Source organism: Colletotrichum truncatum (assembly GCF_014235925.2).
Source record: "Colletotrichum truncatum strain CMES1059 chromosome Unknown Contig_0004, whole genome shotgun sequence".
Lineage (NCBI taxonomy): Eukaryota > Fungi > Ascomycota > Sordariomycetes > Glomerellales > Glomerellaceae > Colletotrichum > Colletotrichum truncatum.
In genome coordinates this window covers 4133924-4157229 of record NW_027222401.1, presented here as the reverse complement: position 1 = coordinate 4157229, position 23306 = coordinate 4133924, and the positions used below count along the sequence as shown (strand labels likewise).

Sequence of the window (23306 nt, the reverse complement as noted above, 5' to 3'; positions counted from 1 at the left end):
TTCCTGATGAGAGCCTTCAAAAGTTTGATCAGAAGTAGCGTTGAGAGAGTGTGTCCCCTAGCACTCTGAGGATTTAACGCGGTTTGCAGTGTAGTGCCTTTTGGTCCCTCTGATCATGCCCTGATTAGCGTGTTCTTGTGTAGTGGTGTGACGGCTGCTAGTAGGAAGGTTCTGGCTCTGATAAGGACTATTTACATGAACAGAGAACAATTGAATAAATTGATGAAGTCAATTGAGTGTGGCACCTGCCATTCTGCCACTCTGATCAAAGCCATATGATGCGAGCCTGAGTGGCGACGTCTCTCCAAAAAAGCGATAAAAAAGTACTCGATTACATCCTTCTCCGGGATCCCTGATAAGGAAATCCACAGGGGTTTCAATCCTTTTTTCGCATTGTTAATTAATGTTGTATAAAGTTAAGGTGGCTTGCTCTAGATACTAGGTAGTTAAAGACACAATCTACAAGGCTTAGGCCTTTGTAAACTACTCTTACAGAAATTGGCTATAAATATATATACTTAGACACAATGATTTTCGATCATGTTAGACGAGCGGGCAGATTACCTTCTTTTGGAAGATCTGCCAAAGTATACCTCACACCGCCTAATCCCTTCTTTCAGTTGCAATTCTCGCGAACACCAGAAACAACCGTTATTAATAGCAACATCGCCGGGCATGCAGCTTATGAGCAGCAACTGATTTGCCTTCCAGATTGATTGTTTTGAGAAAAGAGCTACTTCCCTTTTTACCTAGCTACTTCGGCAATTGAGGTGCAGCCCTCTCAGCCCCTTGGGGCCATTTTGGTGCTGGCTTTATTAGTCTTACAAAGCTTCATCGATTCATGCGACGGTGCCTTGGACGACAGTCTAAGAAAGAGACTGAGGTCCACCCGCAAAGCACCTTCGCGTTTGCGAATGGCACGACTCTAGAGATAACATGATCCTCAATCCAGTGGTTATTCGTCCAGCGATCGTGCCACTTTGCAACCGATGATAGGCTGCGCCTGCATGCCCAGCCCTGCAGTTGCAACTCAGCTTGGAATCCAAGGTAGGTTGCCGTCCTCGTATTTGGATACATAAGCTAATATGTAAATAAATACTGCAATGTTACCGCCCTTCCCTTTCCGCTCAACTCTCTCTGGGAGATGTTTGAAGGCTAAGATATGCGACCTCCACGCTCATCTCCGTTTGATTAGTAGCGACGTGGCCGCGCGAAGAACTACAATCCTCCTGTGATGGGTGCAATTCCACGTACCAATTACTATAGAGCAAGGGACTCTATTTCTAAAAAGAGAACCTAGGCTGTTGCGTATATACTGGCAGATTAGAACTTCGAAAACATGATCTGGCCCCAGCAGGCAAAAGCTTCTCATTGACAGGCAGAGCTTGACATCCATTACCGTCTCGAGCCTTTCTAGCAACCAAATGCAAGCTACAAATACTTCGAAAAATATTATAATTCAATTCTATCACAGTAAAAATACCGATAATGGAGGTTCGTCCTTGCTTTCAGCGATCCATTAAGCCACGAACACTAATGACCTTTGTCACATAGACTTCAAGATTCATCCCCAATGATGCCGACGCGCAGGCTATTCATCGCAAGGTGTATGCCTCCTACGGCCACGAAGGCGTTACAGCCAGCGCCAACGCTTACGGGAATCTCATGCAGATCACCCGCTATTTTGGCGAAACCCCAGGCAACCCCTCAGGCTTCATATGTGCTGATTTTGCAGAACGTGCCAACCGCTCTCTTCCATACCACGCGGTAGAGCGGCTAGAACAGCATAATTCTATGTCCGGTGACCCCAACGACGGATTTCGTCTCAAATTCAAACATGCTGGGGCGGATGGCAGCGAGGTGCCACACATGTCGTTCGTCCATAACCGTTGGCCATACTTCCGATCCGCGACTCCAAACAGTGCTACCAGTGTACAGCACCTAGTGAGCGACGATACGGTGTACCAAATCTACACATTCGACCTGGATCAGAAGGATATAACTGGATCTCCTCCGGAAATAAGCTTTTGTGTTAACATGCGTCTTTTGGATCTCAACTTCACCAAGAACGACGATGGGTTCCAAAGCAAATCCTCCCCAGAAGAGCGATGGCATCAAGAACAGTTGGAGGATGATAACTCAAGTGAAGAGACCCCAGATCAAAGTTCGACTGGCGACGGCATTAGATATGACGCTATGATCGGAGATAATACGAAAGATGATCCTCAGGATGATATCGGCAATCAATGGACAGAAGTGCGTTTCGGGAACAATGAACGCACGTTTCTCCTTTCTTCCTGGTCGAATCGCAAACCAGCAGGGCTTGAGCATAACGTAGGCTTATTCATATCGCTGTTCGTGGGTGACCATCCTCACCATATCTCGCATATTTCAGAGAGAAATTGCAATGTCACTGTGGAGAAAAAGCTTTGGGAAGAGGCCAAAGAGAGCGAGAAGCTAGAGATTACTCTAGCTTATACGTTGAAGGAAATCCCCCTGGATCTTCGGCTTACAGACTTTGCCCCCCCGGTATTAGAGGAAGACGTTTTAAAGGCAAAGAGCATACTCGCAGCGCCATTTAGAATTCTGCAACTACACGAAGACTTACACCTGAATTTCGTGTTATGGAGGAACGTGGAGCACATCTTGTCTGTTTGCAGCATCCCCGTTCAACATAAGGGAAGAGCCTCAGATGAACACCCTGCTATTGCGCTTACCTGCGGGGATATCGCAAGTCATCGAATCAGTATTGAAGCAAGCTTGTGTGTTATGACCTCGCTTGATAGTTATGAAGTGACGTTGCTAACAGAAGCTACCTTAGTCACGCATTCCGAATTTTGCTTCTAGCCTTGAAACAGATCGAGGAAGGATGTAGCAACGAGACGTTGGCCAAGTGTCATTGTATGCTCAGAGATGAGTTCTGCAGAGACAGCATCTGCACAACTTACTGGCGCATCAGGCGTGTGTGTTGCGGCCACATCAGGTGGTTGTGCAACAACTGGGCGGTAGACATGAGCAGTTGCCAGGGAAAGAAAGACGTGGAAGCAGTTCAAAACGAGGCTAAGGGAGCGAATTACCAGTGTTGGGCCAACGGCAAAGTAATAAGCAGACCAACGGATAACACTTCGCTTTCTCATGGCCCTCACACAAACGTTGCCCTCCAAATCATTAAAGTCGGAGCACTGTTGGATTCGGCCGGGGGGAAGGAGGTACCAGAGCTCACTGATGCTTTCAAAAGTACGGTCGCGTTTTGGCTACAGCAGCTTGGAAACACCAAGAGCGGTTTACACGTGTTCCCCCGGTCAAGAAACGAGGTGCCCAGCAAATTTCATTTGGTCGATCACGCCTTGATCTGGTGGGCTATCAAGTCATCAGAAAGACTCGGACTAGATCCAAAACTAGATTTCGACGCCCGGGAAAAGTCAAAGAAACAGCTTTCCACCTCGCAAACATTCCAATGCAACGTCCTTCAAAGGTTTACCACTGAGACGTCCAAAAGAGGGATGATTGCAACATTTCGCAGCCTCTTGGAGACGAAGTCTCTTCTGGAGGTTGACGATACTTTCACCTTGCATGCAGCAGAGTGCGGGCTTTTCACCAACGCTAACACAAAAAGCAATATCGCCACATGGGAAAACACTTTGAATTACCAGAGATACCGTACTGGCGACGATGAATCTGACTGGCAAAATCCGCTCCAGTTCGCCTTAGCAGTGATTCTAAGCTCGCAGGGAAAGCAAATCAATGAAAACTCACCTGCTCATATGTACGCCCACGCAAGATCGGTTTTGCTCAAAACATCCTCATCCAACGGGCTCCTAGCAGGCCAGTTTAATTCAGCTCAGGAGCCTGTGGCTTTAGATTGTAAAGAGGATCACGATCAGTATTGGTCCACTATTTTTCACATACCGTTTATCTTGTGGAAGTGTCAACCTCCTCCACGGGGCTCGACGGGCACAAGACCCAGTGGCTCATCTGACAAGCTGCCACTGCAGACTAGTATTATGTCAAAGGAGATCGCTACTGTTGAGGTCACCCAGCTTTCCCAAATGCTGGAGCGAATGATTCAAAGGCTATCCATAAACCAAACTGCAAGTAAGGAAGACCCCGACAGAAAACCGACGCCTAAATTTGAAAATCATACCGGCAGAGAAAACATTACAGAGTCTTCTGACAGCTGGTTATATGATGAACCAGACTTTTTAACTTTTCGTCCAAAATTTAGCGAAGAGGAGATTACAAGCTTCGGGCAGCACGACAGGCGAGGATCCAACCAAGGTGTGATTGGCAAAGAAATCAAGAGAGTACGTGACAGTCTCGCATCTACTCTGCCTGACAGCCGCAGCAAAAGCGATGGCCATGAGAAGGACCTGAAGCCGGTCAACATCCAGATCCAAAGAATTGATGGGTCTCAAAAAACGCCAACGCGAAGCGAAAGGTCCTCCGGCAACTCCAACGTAGAAGCAACTGGATCACAATGTCAGCATCGAATCGTCCGCATTCTGAGCCAAATCCAAAGTCACATCCAAGGTCCTATCGATGGAATCATTGTCGACGTTGGACAGAAAGGCAGCTCCAAAAAGCGGGGTAATGTCGCCTTCGACAAGCAAGATATTTCCGGTTTACAACCCGAGGGGTTGATTGTGCGCAGCGCCGATGAACTCCAGGACCACTTACAGAGCTTTGAGCGTACTCGCGAAACATCTAAGAAAAGGCTCTTGCAGTTTTTCAGGACCACACCAACAACTGCGCTGATCTGCTACCTTGCCTCGTGCGAGAAGGAGAAAGAGCCTTTAGCCTCTTTCTTCGATCGCCACAATGACTATCAGACATACTTTTTTGACAAGGCAGTGTCACAATGGAATAGATGGTGGACTGAACTGCACTTATCTTTCTGGGATCTTGACCGGAAAGATGGATGTGAACCCCAAGAAGACGGATGCTTTCCACCAGCAGATGAGATCCTGTTCCCATCTCCACAGTCATTATTCCACCACAGCCACTCCTCTCATAAGATGGTACGACGGACGGTGACAAGTTTCAGATTCGAAGGAGATTTTCTGGACCGCTACTGGACGTGCCATTTCATAGAGCACAATCCCACCGGGTCACAAGAAGTGACAGAGGGGTCCCACTTCTCTGAGGATCTAAGCGAAGAAACTAGAATTAGAAGTCTTGACGTCAGGAACATCTTGCGAGGAGAAGGGCATGCTTGGCAGCAGCGCAGGGTATTGGAACTAGTCATGGTTGAAAGGACTCTAAAAAACATGCTCCATGCTGCAGAGACCATTTTCCAGGAAGCGAGAACGGCTGTGCAGCTATCTCTAAACTCGGGCCAGGCGACTGTGTCAACATACCCTCGTACGCCAAGCCTTGAGGAACGACTTACTCTGCTACCTTCAGACAGCAACCATGCTTACCTGTCAGCCAGCAAGTTGTGTCACAAGATTCAATATCTACTGCAGGCGATACAGGATAATCTTGACGAGAACCTAAGCGTGATCCAGAGCTGGTCAGATCGACATAAGGTGGGAGAGACCGCACGATGGAGTCTTAGAGACGAGCACAAGTACCGCAGTCTAATTCATGTGTGGGAAGATTTGAACAACCACCAAATCCGGGAACTAAAGCGATGCTGAGAGATTATCGCCACCTACAACTCATCTCTCACAAAACGGTTAGAGGACATTCGAAGCGAATTAGAAATTCGCGGGGCTGATGATATTCGCCTATTTACTTATGTTACCGCCGTCTTCCTTCCCGTCGGTTTCGCGACCGGCTTGTTCAGTATGAGCGACGTCCCTTCAGGGGTGACGCTCGCTTGTATGATTGGGACTGGCGTAATTGCCCTGCTTCTTACAGCAATTGCTTTGGTTAAGGCAAAGGTTCTTGAGAAAAGAGTTGTCGCACTTTTTAGTCGCAAAACTGGTGAGAAAAGGAAGCAACTGACGACAAATATGCCCGAGAGTGATCAATCACTCAGGGGAGCTCCGCCAAGCCAGGAGGGAGATTTGAGAGACAATCGGTTTTTGAACTTTCTCTATCATATTTGCGGATATGGAAAACCCTCCACAGATAGATCACTGGCATGATCAGGCAGTTTTAAGGCTCGCAATGTCTTGTATCTTCGTTGTCCAAAGAGAAGATTGCTCGTCAGCTCGCCTGAGTCCCCTTTCGCTTCTTATTCGTAACGTTTGTGCAAATATCAAGACCGAAACCCATTTGGTGGAGAATTAAAGTGCCTAGAGCGTATGAGAGAGCTTAAGAAAGTGGTTGTTATTCAGTGTGCGGTAAGTGATTTGTCCCTGTACAACTCGATGGAAAGAGCAAAGAGCATCAAGAAAGATGAAGCCCCGACTTGGGATTGGATAGCCATCTGGATAGGTTACTGGCACGTATAATCCAGACCGTAGACACAGCTTTATTCTGGTTGGAGATGCTTATGTCAAAGGATTTATGGGGGGAGAGACCATGCAGATGAAGGTGCAGCGTGTTTTTATCGAGTGAAGCCGCTTAAAGTGTTTTGAGTATTACTATTCCCAAATATAACTCTTTATAATAATGTGGTATTACATTACGCCCTCTTCAAATCAAGATCTAACAGCAAACAATTTATTCTTGGCCCATTTTGCGAATTAGGCCGCCGTACCAGGCCTGTGTATTGTTAGCTTACGACCACTCAAAGAAAGCAACCTAGGTAGCATGGAGTACTCACCGAGTCGGCGCCCGCACCGATGGCCTTCATACCAATCTTCTCAGCAATCCACGGCGTCTGAATCTTCCTGGTGTACAACTTCGCATCTTCATCCTTAACATCGGCAGCAAGGATAACGGTCTTGGGCAGCAATGGGTTGACGGCAGCAGGCCTGCCGAGGCCAATAAGGTCGCAGCCGTTGTTTGCCAGCGCAGCTTCCATGCCTTGACGGGTACGGAAACCGCCCGTCACCATAAGAGGCACTTCAGGAAAGTCTTTGCGGATTGCCTTGGCGAACTCGAGGAAGAAAGCCTCGCGGGCCTTGGTGCGGTCGGACTTCTTCTCTTCGCTGATGCCGGTAGCCATCTGGATTATATATGAGTAAGTGCTCTCTATCATCCCTTGATTCTCTACTCACCACAGGGTCCTCGTAACTGCCACCGCTGATCTCGAGGAAGTCAACTCCAGCTTCGGTGATCAGCTTCAACTGCTCGATACAGCCAGCAAGTTCAGCCTGCGACTGGTGGTCGACCGAGTTGAACTTGATACCAACGCAGAACTCCTTAGGAACCACCTCACGGATAGCGCGGATGATCTCAACGACAATCTTGACGCGTCCAGCATAAGAACCACCATACTCATCTGTCCGCTTGTTGATCTTCTCAGACATGAACTGCGCAAGCAAGTATCCATGTGCCGCATGGATCTCAACACCCGCAAATCCCGCCTCGGAGGCAAGCTTTGCCGTCAGCGCAAAGCGACGCACGACGTCCTTAATGTCAGCGATGGTCATCTCACGCGGGGTGCCAAACAACAAAGAGTTGATCAGCCACGGAATGAATCCATCTCCCAAACGCAAAGGCACGGCACTAGGAGCCAGGGTTTTCTCGAGGAAACTGCGCTTGCCGGCACCAAAAGGCGATTGCCGGCCAGGATGGTTAAGCTGTACGATGGTGGGTGTGCCGTTACGGTTGCAAGCAGCGGCCCAAGTCTTCCAGACGGAGAGCATGCGCTCATAGGGAATTGTGTCGTTGTACGCGACGTCATGTGGCTGACCGAGGTACTTGAGGTCAACTGCTACGTTGCCTGTGTTCAGTTAGTTTATGTTCCGAAAAAAAAACCCGTGTGAAATGCATACCCGTCATGACCAGACCCCATTCACCATCTGCCCACTGGCCATAAGCGGCATTCATCGCTTCGACTGGCAAACCGTCCTTGTCGGCCCAGTTCTCAGCCATCGCGGCTTTGGCGAGGCGGTTTGGCAAGGTGAGACCGCATTTCAGCGTCAACGGCTTGGCTATCGCTGCGTACGACATATTTGCAATTTGGCCAGTCTACTTGCTGTCTACTTAAGATTTGTAGTAGTAAGTGATAACAATTGAGTTCTAGGCAATGTCGTTGTTGAATTAGAAATAATTATCAACAACGGGTTGCACGACTTTCTTCAACGAAATTTTTGTCTCCTTATCATTGCTCCATTGTCGCCATCGCACGGCTATGGTCCCACAATAGGGATAAGATCGGATTACAAAACAAACGAAACGGGAGGATCCACATCGCGGAAGAGAATCTGTCCGTGGGATTTGTGTGTTTGGGAGCCTATGCCGAGGCACCGCTCTGCCAGATTCACCACCAGTATAGAGCCAGTTAGTCTGGACCACCCGGAGGAATAATCCTGCCGGTTGGGCCCGCTGGTTTAATCCAAGAGCCTTGGCCCAGGGGGCGGTGGTGCTAGGATTCATGACCAGACTCGACCGGATTCGGACTTTAGTCAATCTCCGACTCATTTGCATGATGAGTATGGCATCTTGTGAGTACAGAGCATCACAGTCCCTACAGGGAAACTATAGAAATTAGGGACAGAAAATTTTAACTTTGATAAAGAAAATTTCTGGACTGAATGGGTGGGCGCAATAGTCCACCCCTGCACAGCTAAGTGCCGGCTGACAGTCAGCACTCTGAATAGACCCCAAAAGCTGGGTCTCAAAGGGCTTACAAAGAAGTTTGACAATCTTCTTAGGTAGGCTGCCCTTTGTTCGACAACTGTTTTGTTTTTGTCCTCTCTTGGTGACAGCAGCCAAGACGAAAGCCTCATTGTGGGAAAATGGCTAAGGCCAACTCCTCAATCTCTAGGCTGCCATGCAACTTCAAGATCCAGACCTTTGGTCTTCGCTGGAGATGAGCCACGTCTTAGCTGCACTGCGCATCGATCTCGGGACGAACCGAAAAGTCTCCACATCCAATCTTAGCTGCGGTTTGTATTCAGTCGGTATGCACTCCGTATGAGAAGTATAAACCATCATATGAACTCAGCAATAAGCCTAAGTACTAGCAACGCCAGTACTTATATCTCATTTCGCTGGCTTTGTCACGCGAAGAGCAACATGAGTAATTATGGAATTCAGCTCAGCTCGCAGATGAGGACCTTGGCGAGATAGCCTCATCGGCTTCATTACGGCCGTGATGGCGATTCCCACCGACATATGCCCGGCACGGAGGTTGCATCAATCTCAACACCCTTTCCGTGAGAATTTACAGTCTCATTCGCGGGAAACACTTTTACCGGATGATCTAGTTTTATAGGCATCTATGTGAGGAGCTGGCCAAGAGCAGGTTTACCCCAGATTTCACGGATCCTTGACTACCGCTTTAACAGGCTGTCTCACCCATGATCACCTACCCCAGGCTCCGTTTGCTAAGCGACGTGCGAAAAAGGCCTTAAAATGTCGATAATCGGTCCGTTACGGGCCCAGAAAGGCCAATGTCGTCGGGCCCGAAGACTATATCTTCGAACTAGGTGTTTTGTCTCCCGCGCCGATGCTTGTCCCGTCGGTCCCATCCTGCATTGGACCCAAAGTTTGACACCTTGAGTCAGGGGATATCCAAATTAGGATAGGTAGCTAGGAAGAACAGAAATGCAATATATGCGTGACAAGACGGTCGCTATAAATGAAGCCGGCAAAGCACCGAACATGACGGGCTAAGATACTCAATCAGGCAGTTGAAGCGCTCTGGAGAAGAATGGGTCTGACCAGGAAGCAAACTCTCATAGGGAGGGGAAAGAGGAGCCGATGATGGATTGATCGCCAGGCACAGAAAACAAGCTTAAAAAAAAGCGTTTATCAGCTTTGTGCAGCATGTGTCCCCATCTCCTCTCTTTTCAAATGTAACGGTCATTCTGTGATAATGTCATAAACTGTACTTCGCTTGAAGGCTAGACCAAGCTGTTGAGAACCTGGTAGGCACCCTCGCTACCAATCGTCCGAGTGAAGAAGAGCTTGCCAAGGGTATAGGGTTACATTCGGGTCAAAATCGAACAGTGAGCCTTTTGTGCCTCTAAGGCCCCTCTGCACTAAGCCACTAGATCACCATGCAGAATTGATTGGGAAATTTATTCGACACTCCTGACTGAGTATAAAGGGGTTATTCAAAAGCCCACTCCTGAAGCATTGTATTCGGCTTCTCCGCGATATGGGCTCATGAGCGAAAGCCTTTAGCAACTCTGAACTAATTAATGGGAAACGTGCGGCCACCCGTTTATCAATAGCTAATTGTAACAGCTATTTCCAATTGCCAATAACACATGACAAGCTTCTCATTAAGACGTCCAAGTACAAGGGCATGCAGCTGCTAGTTGAGATCGGACGAACCATCGACTCGATACATAGTCGTTGCATCCATGGTAGCTCATAAATACGATCACAAGCTTATTGTGAGCGCCCTTCAAGAGGCTTCTAGGTGTCTCCTGTCACAAGGTACCATTCGTAAAAGGCCCGTCTTTTGGCCCGTGTAGCGTACCATTATCACTTAGGAGTGTGGGGTAGCCAGGAAAGCAACACCATGACAAGGATCGTGGGTTTGACGTCCGGTGATAGCGACGCTCTCCATGTGATTTCACGGCGGGCATGCCTACGTGAATGGCTAGATTATACAGGGGTCACGATTCGAGGCAGCCTTAATTTACCCCATAGTAAGAAGAGCATGGCTAAAGCGCGTGCTCGTGAACGACTTCAGACTGGACAACAAGGCTGCAGATGTCTGAAGTACTTAAGAAGACAAACGTCCCAGACATTTTTTCTTGGGGGAAACGTACAGCGAGCCTTTCTTCCAAGGAGAAAACTCTTGCATTGCCCTTTTGATTCATCGTCTAGATTGACCAAGATTAGCCAGTAAGTCGCCGCCTTCATTGTTAATCGATCAATTCTAACCAGAATTATAGCCATGGTCTTCAACAAAGTCCTCACAGTTCTTGCCGCCGGAATTCCAGTAATTCAAGCTGCAGTCCCGTCCATACCGGGATTCAGCCTAACTTGGTCTGATGACTTTGTTGGTTCTGCCAACAACTTGCCCAATACCGCCAACTGGATCATCGACACAGGTACCAGCTACCCCGGCGGACCAGCCAACTGGGGCACCAACGAGATTCAAACCTACACCAGCAGCGTGAACAATCTCAAACTCAACGGAAACGGCGTCCTGCAGATTACCGCCCTCAAAGACTCGGCCGGGAGATGGACTTCATCCCGCATTGAGAGCCAGCGCGGCGACTTCATGGCTCGTGCTGGAGGCAAGATGCGTATCCAGGCTAGTCTTAACCTGCCTGTTGTCGGAAGCAATGGTATCGGTTATTGGCCTGCATTTTGGACTCTAGGAACCGCCTACAGAGGGAACTACTGGTGAGTCAAACTACGCCGTCGAACGAGATAGCACCTGCTGAGAATGTCTCAGGAACTGGCCGGCAATCGGCGAGTTCGACATCATGGAGAACGTGAACGGTATTGATCGCGTTTGGGGCGTAATGCACTGCGGTGTTAACCCTGGCGGCCCCTGCAAGGAGACCGATGGCCTCGTCGGCAGCCGACAGTGCCCCAACAGCCCTTGCCAGGGTAACTTCCACACCTACACTCTAGAGGTCGACCGTACCCAGGAGCTCGAGGCTGTCCGTTGGTTTGTTGACGGCATTCTCTTCTGGCAAGTTGTCGAGACGGACCTCCCTGCCGATGTCTGGAATCAGGCCGTTCACTCGCCTCATTTCATCTTACTCAACTTGGCTATCGGCGGTGCGTTTCCCAATAACAACTTTGGTAGTGCGACGCCGCTTGCAAACACCATCTCAGGTGGCACGCTACAGGCTGAGTATATTGCCGTGTATAATGCCTAAATTGGCTTTATAGCGAGAGATGAATTTGGAGGTTCTTGTATGCGACTTTTGACCGCCAGAGCGAACTGGCTTGTTTGGTAACACTATTTGATTCTTGGACATTTTTTGACTTCATTTTGTACATATGGCTGAATGACAAATCGTTATACTGGAATTTACCGCTAAATTTGCCCTGGGCACATTGGACTGAAATCTATCTATGTTTGCACGGAGTCGCAATTCGAAACATGCCTTCATTACCTATAAGGGCTTGTATTCAATGATATTTGAGGTGAATAGGCCAAGGTGAGGCGCGTAGTTTGGCACATGAGCAAGTATGTCCAAATGTGTTGCGGGATGCTCAACAAAATACCAAGATAAATCATAGTCTCTCAAAAGTCCTTGTCACTCTGAATGCAAAGGAGCTGGTTAGAACCATTGATCTGTACACCGATGGAAAGATTGGATTCTTTGGCCAGGTTACGGGACATCATGAGAGGCAACGGTCTACGTTGGCTGCAATGCCACACATAAAAGGTTGATTGAAACTTTACGGGGCGGCCTAGAGACTAAGGCCATTGGCAATAGAGACTTTGACTCTGTTCCAAAAGCCTCGAACTTCCTGATTTTCTGGTTTAAGAACAATGTAGTTACGAATGGTGTGTATCATGAGAGTAACAACTGACTCATTGCGTCTAACGACTGAGGCACGACGCGGTTCTGTGCTTTCTTCGTCTTAAAGTTTAAATTGAGACGGAAGTATATATCCCCGTGCAACACCAGTTCTAGCAATTTTTGCCCCAAAACCATAAGTCTTGCCCCTTGCTGTGAGATCCCTGAGTTCAAGGGCCATCCGCTAACTGAGTAATTGCGTTGCCGGTATCGAACAATTTCTTTAGTAAGTACGGATACTTGATTGCTTTTACCAGTTGAGAGTTTAACGCTGGAAGAGATTTGCCTCTCAATACACACACCGCCAATGACGAGCGAAAAGTCATTCAATCTAACTTGGAAAGCATTTAGGGGCGTCATTTCGGCGTTGTTTTACTGTGACAAGATTGATAGGCTTGATGACGTGTTTTGTCCAATGCTTTTGCACAAATGCAGCCGAGTAAGTTCTGTTTCGCATCCGAGGTACTCGCATCATGAAGCTTAAGAACAAGGTTCAAGTTAGAATAACATCATCAGATGGATTTGCAAAGATATAAATTAACCATGCAGACCCAGATCACTTTTAGTTTTGCTATTGTATCCAATTTTTCCCAGCCATTAACAGTTGAAGGCTTGTGGCCTTCCGTAATTTCACCCTGACAATTGGAAAGTTTGCGAGTTTTACAAGTTTGGTATAAACGAATCCTATAATAGACAGCTGTTCGCACTTATATTCGAGTAAATAGATAAATGATGGAGAGCTCGACTAGCTCTTCATCCTCTACCCGAGATGCCCAAGGTTCTGCGTGCGTTTCCTGTAGAAGGTAGGTCCTCATATGTGCGTATTAAGCAAATTCAATACTGACGTATCTTAACCACATCAGAAGGAAGTCAAGGTGTACGTGAGGCATTCTTCGTTTATGCCACGGGCTTAGATAACTGACGCGTTTTTACACAGGCAATAGAGAAACACCATCTTGCAATACTTGTACAGCCCTGAGGCGGGCGTGTGTTTACCCATTGGAGCGCAAGAAGCCGGGTCCAAAGAAGGGATCAAAACGCGCAAATAACGTTGCATTCATTTGCGGCCGGTTAGGTAAGACGGCTTTCGCTTTGTTGTGCTAACAGTCCCGCTGATGAAGCATTTAACCAATAGCGAGAATGGAAGAGCTACTAGGAAGATCAAGGAAAATGCAATTTCCTTCCTCACCCGACAAGTTGTCTGTTTATCGCCATATGTCTGTTTCGAATGCAGGCTCTCTGGTAAACAGCACCTTATTTTCAATACCTCCATCGACATTGCCAAGTCCATTTTCCGCAGTTGTATGCTACGAAAACACTTCTCTATTCGCCGTTGAGCCAATACTGCATGCAATCAGGTGGAAGGACTGTGCAGAAAAAGAGGGCGATTCCGACACCAAGTACCTGTCATTTGCTAATCTTCCACAAGACAACTTGATGGATGGACCTCTCCCACCGGGTATCGAATACCAACTGTAAGGATATAGAGGATTTATCCATATACTGATCTTGCTAATGTATGACTGAAGGATCTCAACCTACTTCAAAGCTGTCACATTACCTGTTTCGCTGTTTTCAGCCTCAAGGTTCTACGCCCAATATGAGCAAGGCCGCATTCCGCCGTCTCTGCTGAATTCTTTGCACGCTCTTTCGTGCCGTTTCGCCACCTCACATGACATCTTGGAATTTGCCAACGGCGATCTGGCTGCTCTTGCACACCGGTTCTATAAAAGGTCATCAGACAAACTGGATCTGCTGGAACGCAACTGCGCGCCCATAGGTATTGCAGAGTTGAAAGCTGCCTACCTCATGGTATATTATCACCGGACGTACCTGCCACTGAACAACGCTGAGAAACCGTGGTCGAGGGCTGTTAGATGGGCGTATATGTGCAGCTTACATCAAGTGGACACATCTTTGAGGTGGAATGACACAGAAACGACAGGCTATGTGCCAGACATTGAAGAAGAACGCTGTCTATGGTGGGCCATCTGGGCTATGGATACCTACTCCAGCCAGATACTTTTCATGCCGCCAAGCATAGATGACCAATTAACGACCACCTTCCTTCCATCCTGTCTCCTATCAAGTGTCAGTCTCGGAAGCTTCCCACCATCTGCTAAGAGGAGTTTGAAAGACTCTAGAGGAAAGGATTGGTACAACTTACAAGTAGGGGAGACCCCAAGCGGAAGGACGCAACTCGTTAAACTATCGGCAATTGACTTGGCGCGAGAGGCGGGTTACCTATTGAGGTTAAAGGAGTCTAAATCCGAATCTGAACTCAAAAATCGTGTTAAAGATCTTGAGCGAAGATGGGATTCACTGGTATTAGGACTGCCGACGTGGTTCTTTTCTCCTCGGTATTGTGACGTTGATGGGAGCAGTGAGGGTTACCGACTGAGACTAGAAGTTCTTCATTTGATCCATGCGTAAGGCCCCCGAGGACCTTGAATCACTTGTGCGGTTGAAATAATAGATTGTCAAACTACAGGACTGGGATACTTTCGACGATACCACCTCTGAGGCCCCTTACTCTCAGATGCGACCAGCAGACATTTAGTCGGCCAGGATGGGATAGCTACGAATTTAGATGGAGCAACAGCATGTCACATGCTCTTCAAATAGCGGCACTCTATAGACATGGAGACTGGCCAACCCAAATGTTTCTCGAAGGGGATGCAACCACATTTGTCCCAATCTTATGGACAGCATCGTCACTATTATGTCTTGCTCTCATGCGATCAGGGCCGATTGATGCTACGGAAAAATTGGCGTTGTTAGATGCTTTGGATACTACAATGGCGCAGCTACGGCAGGCATCTCGCCACTGGGAAATCGCACGCATACTTTTATGTCAGTTCACTCAGCTCCCTTCCCGCTGCTACACGATGCTAACATGGTTGACTTTCAAAAGGTTCACTTCAAAAGCTCCGAGGCTTGACGTACATGAGGCTCGACATGAACGTAATATTCCAGATTGCCATGACAAGCTTTAGTCCCTTAGCACAGGCACCTGGCGAAGAAGACCCTACTCAAAAAGCCTGCTCGATGTATAATGAGCAATTTGAGCATCCAATTGTTGCAAGTCAATCGGTACAGGGGGAGCAGCCAGGCATGCCATGCACCATAACATCATTGGGACCAGTTGAAGACAATTCACTTTTAGTAAATCAATGGGTCAACGCAAGTCAGGATCATATAGGCCTGGGGTGGAAATTGGCAGAGAGTGTGCCGGACACACAGTTTTGGGAATAATGAGAGTTGGTAATATGTGATGGTTCTGGCACTTCTTTTCCATGACGAGGAATCCTCTGTTTGCATGGACAAAGTCGAAATCTACAGCTGCACAGCTGCAAGAATATACGAATTTTTCAACACGCAATTGCGTCTCGAGGGTGACACCAAACTCTTCTCGCTTTAGCCCGATGATCTTCAGACACCCCCACGATGACGCGAGCACCCCTTGAGATGGCGGGACTCAACCCCTCCAACCCAATTCGCAGCACAACTCACTGGGGACCGGGGAAATCGGGGTAAATCAAGAAATATGCTTAATTGCCATAGGTCCACGCGTATTTACGAAGGTCTCTGTTCTTTTAAGGCCCAATTACATGATAACGTGCTTGTTTTTATATAATGGCGAGGCCAATCGGAGAAAATGCCAAGAGTTTAGAAGCGATAACGACGGACTAAAGCCCGACGACACCAACAACGATCCGGAGGAACCGCCGACATCCGGGTTAATTACTTCTGCAGAGGTTCCGCGTCTACTGGCCACCCGGCCAAAAATTCCTTTATGACTGGTCGCCGTCGATGGCGTGACTATGCAAAAGATTCGTGCCATTGTCCATCGCGGGGTTTATCCGACACCTTATCTAGTGTGAAGTGTAAGCTCATTGGATGGCACTGAATAGTTTCGCGGGCAATCCCCGCGTCCTAAGGTCAAAATCATAGGCTTGTTCCAACTACCGGTACGAACAACGACGAAGGGTCATACATGCGGTTGGCCTTTGCCTGCCCTGGCTCCCAAACTGGCTCGATCAATCTCGGGAGTAGCCTGCCCACCTTCCTGATGCCTAGTCTAGCCAGATAAGTGCACAAATGCTACCCTTTTTCCGAGTCAGAGTTTTCAAACCTTTGGTTTTGCTTATGACAGATGTATTTGATCGGGTGCCAGTTTTATCAGCCGGAGCCTGTCATATCTATTAGGACCAACAAGAAGAGCAGTTCAAGCCCCGCCGTAAGCAATGTCCAGGGCGACAAGTTTGACGACTTATCACCCCTCTATTGCGACAGATTATTGCCTCAGGAGTGGTATTCCATATGGGGTGGCGATACCTTGGCGAATAGAGACATAGAGATATAACGTCCTTACAGGACGCAGCTATAGTTGGAAAGAAGATACTTACAGCCTGTCCCACTCCGTCGGAAACTCGGCATCGTTTGTTGACGTTTGTGGTCAAAAATCTGAAACTGGAAGTCATACACAGCTTTCGCTAACTCAGCGAAATGCCGGGCTCCGTAAACCAGGTTCGGCCAGTTGGCGTCGACGATAAGACCTCGACATCGTCGCAAAATAACGAAAAAGGCAGCATTGAGCCTGTTATCACCGATGTTCTTCAAGAAACCCCGAAGCGAACATGGAAGTCGTATATCTGGGACACGCTCGATAAGTCTCCTGAAGAGCGTCGATTTCTTTTCAAGCTCGATGCTGCTTTGATGACCCTTGCATCACTTGGATATTTCATCAAATACCTTGATCAGGTATGATATTCATCGCAATCCCTTTCATAGGCTGTATGGTACTGACTGACAACTAAGGTCAATATCAACAATGCCTTTGTATCTGGCATGAAGGAAGATCTAGGCCTGTGGGGAAACGAATTGAACTATATGCAAGTGTGCTGGACCGTCGGCTACGTGGTTGGCGAGATACCAAGGTAAATACAAGACTGATGTCAATCAGCGATCCACAATAATACTAACATCGGTGAAGTAATATGCTACTCACACGAATTCGGCCCGCTATCTGGATTCCCCTTTGCGAGGTATGCTTAATATTTGTGACCTAAGCACTGAAAAAAAAAAGAAACAAAAATACTGACCAAGTATTCAATAGGTAACATGGTCTGTCCTGACGATTTTGTTGGTGAAGTGCAACACCGCTACCCAGATTTACGTCTTGCGCTTCTTTATCGGCCTGGCTGAGAGTACCTTTTACCCGGGTATGCAGTACATCGTGGGATCATGGTATCGGAAAGATGAAATAGCGAAACGATCTTGTCTATTTCATGCCATGGGAAATGTTGGCTCCATGGTCTCAGGCTACCTGATGGCCGGCGCACATAACCTGGATGGTGTGCATGGTTACCACGGATGGCAATGGCTCTTCATCACCAACACCGTTGTATCACTCCCAATTGCCATTTCGGGTTTCTTCTTCCTTCCAGACTTGCCAGAGATTACGAAAGCTTGGTATTTCACCCCAGAGGAGATTGCCCTGGCGAAGAAGCGAATGCAGTTGGAAGGTCGGGCCCAGCGCTCTCCCTACACCAAGGCAAAGTTCATCAAAATCTTCTCCAGCTGGCACATCTGGACACTCGTTATCCTCTACATTGTCTTCAACAACGGAAATGGCGGCAACTCCCAGCCAGCGTTCCCACTTTGGCTGAAGTCTGAAGGTTACAGTGTGCGAGAGGTCAACATCTATCCCACAATAACGGAAGTCGTCAGTATTGTTACCACTCTGATTTACGCTTGGACTTCGGATAGTCTGTTCAGAGGCGCACGATGGCCAGCCATTGTTTTCTCGGGCCTTGTGAAGATCGTCGCATACGTACCACTCACTATTTGGAACGTGCCCGACAGCCTCAAGTGGGCTTGTTTCATTCTCTGTGGCTTTGGTGGAGGAATCAGTGGTCTCACGTTTGCGTGGGCGCACGAGATTTGCAGCGATGACAACGAGGAGAGAGCCCTGGTCACTGGTGCCATGAACCAAATGGCCTACGTCTTTCAAGCTTGGCTTCCGTTGATCATTTGGCAGCAGGTTGAGGCTCCTTCGTACCCCAAAGGTTACCCGAGTATGATTGCTCTATCGGTTGCGTTGATTGCCATCGCGTTCATCATTCGTTTCCTGCACAAGCGTGAGATTCGTTTGAAGGCTGTACGTGGGTATAGTTCAGCCTAAGAGTATGTGAACGTAAAGTTATTGCCTCTGAATAGGTACACGACGTGCGTCGAGGGTTTTGTAGGCATACGTGGCAATCATAACGGCTGTTTACATGTCCATATTGGGCTTGTGAATGTTGATTGTTGGTTGTATGTCTGTTGCAACTAAGAAGGAACATCGGAAAAGAAAAGTTGATCTGTTTTAGAGCCTCAAACTTACAATTGTTGATTCCATTGCTGATATGCAACCAGCATTTTTTTGCTTTTATTGTAATGGTGTACAGTCTAGAACCCTCCCTGAGTTGGAAAGAGGCCTGGCTAGGCGATAATCTTTCGAGGATTTAGTCGTTGCTCATACCCGATGAACCCATCTCCACCAAGCCCCCAACCCTGCTTCCATCCCTCTCCTGATTGCCGCTTCTCCCGAATGTCCCAAAACAGGGACCCCTGCAGAGATGTCAATGGTTAAGCTTACAAATACCCCATGAGAGTCACTCACGTCATACACTCGCCGAAGATCTTCCTTATGGATCTTACCATCCTTTGCTAATAGCATCCAAGTCGTAACCCATTCAAAGAACGATGCAGTCCACTTATAGGAATGTAAGTGAGTTCACACAGCTGCAAGATGGTAGTACGGTCACTTACGCCAAACGGATCAACCGCGCATCGGTTCCGACTCATTAGGCCAAAGACTTCCTTAAACGTAAGGGTATCGTCCTTTCTCGCACTGCAATTTGTGAACACATCCTCAAACTTCTGTGGTATGAAGCGTCCTTCACCATCGTAGATGCCAGAGTCGGAGCCATGCTATTAAATTGTGACTAAGCATCAGTAATCTGGATCAAAAAATTGGAAACAAAGAGAAATGACTAGGGAGAAACGCCCACCTTTGCTTTGTGCATACCGCCCACGTAGAGGCGGAAGAAGGGATCAGGAATATACGAATACTGCATAACAGTACCATATGAAAAAGCAAAAGGAATAACCGTAGATGCCAGAATACAGGTCGGAATATTGAACCCCAGGTCGCGGAAGCCCACCCATACGTCCACCGGAGTGATAACACCGTCGTTATCGCGGTCCCAGAAAAGTACATGTTGCTGCAAGACAGTCTGACCTAAGTGTCAGTCACTGCAAAATGTTGCATATCTTTAGATATTGGGGCTCAGACTGACATAGTCCTTGTACTTTTCCGAATACTCGACGCTCCCATCGGGTTCATCCATTGAAGGAGCAAAATTTGCATGTGCAACCCCTGGTGATTCAAGTATTTTGTCTGCATTCACTGCTGGCGGCCTCCGATAAGTGATTGGGCATTTCGGAACAGCTGTTGCAAAGCTGGGGCCGTAACCATTCGAGAGTTCCTTCGCATTGTGTTCTGATTGTTGTTTGTCGTCTGTCGATCCAGCCATCGCGAAATAGCTTGCCGTGATAGAGCCTCCTTTGGTGTTATGTTATGAGAACATGTGCTACGTGAGAAAATGTTGATACTTAAATGCAATGCTGACATTCAAAAGCAATTTCTGCTGAATGCAGTTTACGATGATGGAGTGACATCATGTTGTGGCATGATGAGTGACATCATGGGCGCATCATTAGACAATTCGACTGTCAATGTTTCAAATGACTTCCCCTTACTGTGAGTATGTCTCAAATTTTACTCGTTAAGAATTACATAGAGACACAGGAATTATGAAAGCTTCCAACGTTGAAGAGGGTTGAATTGCCTACGATATGGAAGGGTGAAACGCGCGATTTATGGTAACGATTGTCTGAAGATCCGGCGCATCGAGCAATTCATCTCAGCAGCCGTTTATTTCAGCCCACGGAGGGTTGTGTGGCCCCTAGCCGCAGTGAAAAGCGATTACGTGTTCTCTGGCTGGCGGTTAGCAAGTGAAATGCGCTCTCTTTCAGTATCGAGGAAGGTATTGGCATTTAATTTCATGTTCCACCTTGACTGAGGCCTTTTGCCCGGTCGGTTAAGAACTTGGTCTGCTAGGTTGAGCTGGAATATGCGAGCAGATGAGGGTGAAAAGAAAAAGCTATGGAATGACGAATTCAAAGTCCATGTTGTTCATTTGGCTTTTTGGGTTCTATGTAACTAGGCTTGGAATGAGGTGGAACTAGGTGTAAAATGAATTGCATGATTATTTTAAATACTTTCTGCCCAGTACCTTAATGGTGACCCCACCGTTGAGTGCGTATCACCCCTTGAAATCATTTTAAACTCATATTTTACTCGGAAGAATTTACGTTTACCAAAAAAGAAAAAAAAAAAAAAAACCCAACTCCATTTTCCTATAAACCTCTTGATGTAAGTTACCTTAGGACAAGTCATGCCTTAGCCGGACCCGGACCCTCATGTAATCTACTGGCCGAGCTGTGATCTGCTGTGTCTAAATCAGTTCATTAGTATGGTCAATTGATCATATCGGGTATGAAGAGATACTCACGTTGTATAGCTGTGTCTTGGAATGGTACTGTCCCTTCTCGTTAACAATCGGTTTCCCGTTTGTGTCGACCATTGCTTCTCCAAGTCCGACTTTCTCAAAGTCATATTTGCTGATTACACATGCTAAGATAACCTTAGCCTCAATGTTTGCGAGTTCCTGTCCAATGCATTTTCTTGGACCTCTCCCAAACGGCCTCCATGCAGAAGCAGGAATGCCTTCTCCGGCTCCGCTGATGTCGACTTTATCCTTGTTCTTTGCAATCGGTGTGTCTCTATTGTCTAACCATCGCTCTGGTAGAAAATCGTCTTTAGTGTTGCCATAGACATTGGCGTCTCGCTGAACAAGAGTTGCACAATTATAAAGAACTATACCATCGACACAGATGTTGCTGCCATCGGGAAGTTGGATGTGGAAATTTGACCCTGGAGGGCACAACCGAGCAGATCCCGCGGGAGGGTATAGACGAAGAGTCTCCTTGATTACAGCCGATGTAAAAATCATGTCGTTAATTATCTCGCCCCCGTGGGTTTTCAGAGTGTTGCGGATGGCTGCGGGATTTGGGCTGGGACCAAAGAGCTCTTCTAATTCCAAACGAAGCTTCTGAATAGCATGAGGTGTTCGTGAAAGTTCGTAAATGGCCCATTGTAGAACAATACTTGTAGTGTCATGCCCTGCGAACATGAAGGTCTTGAGTTGGTCGATGGTGTTGTCGATCAGCTCTTTGGTTAGAGCATGGGCCTCTTTGAGACTTAGCTCTAGGATGCTTCGGCTGGACAAGCCTTTGTCTTCCTTGATATCATCGAATTTGTGACGAACAATTTCCGCTAAGAAGCTGTCAATTGCCTGTGAGAGGACTCTGCGCCGCCGTTTGATGAGTGGATTCCCCCTCCATTTTAGAATGCCAGGTTCCTTATAAGATTGAAGTAATGCTTTGTAATTTCTGATGAAATCTCCTTGCTGTTCTTCGGGGAGTTGCGCGTCAAGGTCAACGCCCATAGTTACGGCACCTATATAATAACTGTCAACCACCCGTTGATGTGGGATTGGAAGGGCGAATGCGACTAACCAATGATGTCAAACGTGAGGTTTGTGCAGAGCGGGTCAAGATCAAAAACCTCGCCAGTGCTGGCAAGGCTATCAAGCTTTGAGAGGAAGGCCTGAGTTTTGTCCATAATGAGGGGTAGCAGAGTCATCAAGTGCTGGGGAGCAAATCCGAGATTGAAATGCTTCCTCATATCCTTCCACTTGGGGCCCTAAGTTCAGTAGATATTAATTAAACTGACAATAGGCATATTAGGTAGATACAAGCGGTTGCCCTACCGAAAGAATAATCATAGAATTTTCTCCTATCAGTGGCGTTAAATATTGCGCTGTATCAGCTTTCGGAGTACTATAGGGCCACATTTTCGATTGCCGTGTTATTTGCTCCGAAATTTCGTGACTGCGGACGAGAAGTACAGGACTATTGAGAGGACGAAAGTCAAGAAGCAAAACTGGAGGATTGCCCATGGATTCGCATATGTCTCCAAAAACATGATCTGCATTGATTTCCTGCGTTAGATCAAATTACATGGTCGACACGCAAATATCTAGGTAGTAGAGGACACTTGCCAATATGCCCCCCTTTCTCACCACGTTTCCGGTGGAAGGCTTTGATTAACTTGAGATGACCCCATATCAACGAAGGCTTCATCTGTGGGTAATGTGCAAACTGCTTGATCCGGCGATAATGCAGCTCATGATACAGGTAGCAAAAAAGCGCGGAGAGCGCTATGAGCGCGGCAAGGGAAGAGCCGGTCAGCATAACCAGACGACGGGTCTGGGGGATCTGCTGGGACAAGATGGATCAAGATTTGGATGATTTCGCGTTAGAAGCAGACACAGAAAATCAAAGTTTAAAGGGCAGTTTTAAGGAAGTGCTGCTGTAGCGTATTAATAGGAAGCAGGACGGCGTCTCTGAAAATTGACCCGTTCTACACTTCAATGAAATGATATGCCGACGGGGGTTACGTTGTTCGCCAAGAGAACCAGTTCCAGTGAGACTAGGCGTAGAGTTGTCGTGTTATGGCCATTAGAAGCACTCTAGCACTCTAAGAAGGTTTTGCCAAGCCAATTTGTCGCGATTTGAGGATGGCGGAATGGCTACTGAAACATTGATGAGTTTCTTTGCCCTCAA

General features: G+C 47.4%; 6 protein-coding genes across 6 annotated transcripts; 3 read left to right on the top strand and 3 right to left on the bottom strand.

Annotated features, from left to right (window-relative positions):
* Positions 1-1488: 1488 nt before the first annotated feature.
* Positions 1489-3009, top strand: CTRU02_207887 (uncharacterized protein; the record flags this gene model as incomplete). The annotated part of the gene is made up of 4 exons (XM_070204984.1): positions 1489-1494; positions 1555-2762; positions 2822-2901; positions 2960-3009. 4 exons carry the CDS (start codon positions 1489-1491, stop codon positions 3007-3009), a joined length of 1344 nt encoding a protein of 447 aa, XP_070061517.1.
* A 3603-nt stretch (positions 3010-6612) lies between these two features.
* Positions 6613-8010, bottom strand: CTRU02_207886 (fmn binding protein; the record flags this gene model as incomplete). Its single annotated transcript, XM_036733124.1, has 4 exons — positions 6613-6654; positions 6716-7060; positions 7113-7780; positions 7833-8010. The coding sequence occupies 4 exons, from the start codon at positions 8008-8010 to the stop codon at positions 6613-6615; spliced, it is 1233 nt and encodes a 410-aa protein (XP_036575165.1).
* A 2905-nt stretch (positions 8011-10915) lies between these two features.
* On the top strand, positions 10916-11855 carry CTRU02_207885 (carbohydrate binding family 6; the record flags this gene model as incomplete). Its single annotated transcript, XM_036733125.1, has 2 exons — positions 10916-11370; positions 11423-11855. The coding sequence occupies 2 exons, from the start codon at positions 10916-10918 to the stop codon at positions 11853-11855; spliced, it is 888 nt and encodes a 295-aa protein (XP_036575166.1).
* Positions 11856-17015: 5160 nt separating this feature from the next.
* Positions 17016-18693, top strand: CTRU02_207884 (major facilitator superfamily transporter; the record flags this gene model as incomplete). The annotated part of the gene is made up of 4 exons (XM_036733126.1): positions 17016-17270; positions 17328-17446; positions 17503-17554; positions 17626-18693. 4 exons carry the CDS (start codon positions 17016-17018, stop codon positions 18691-18693), a joined length of 1494 nt encoding a protein of 497 aa, XP_036575167.1.
* Positions 18694-18992: 299 nt separating this feature from the next.
* Positions 18993-20089, bottom strand: CTRU02_207883 (calcium binding protein; the record flags this gene model as incomplete). Its single annotated transcript, XM_036733127.1, has 5 exons — positions 18993-19121; positions 19174-19266; positions 19323-19484; positions 19565-19789; positions 19853-20089. The coding sequence occupies 5 exons, from the start codon at positions 20087-20089 to the stop codon at positions 18993-18995; spliced, it is 846 nt and encodes a 281-aa protein (XP_036575168.1).
* A 912-nt stretch (positions 20090-21001) lies between these two features.
* CTRU02_207882 (cytochrome P450 52A11) lies at positions 21002-22934 on the bottom strand (the record flags this gene model as incomplete). Its single annotated transcript, XM_036733128.1, has 5 exons — positions 21002-21073; positions 21131-22137; positions 22197-22383; positions 22451-22668; positions 22742-22934. The coding sequence occupies 5 exons, from the start codon at positions 22932-22934 to the stop codon at positions 21002-21004; spliced, it is 1677 nt and encodes a 558-aa protein (XP_036575169.1).
* Between the last annotated feature and the right edge of the window lie 372 nt (positions 22935-23306).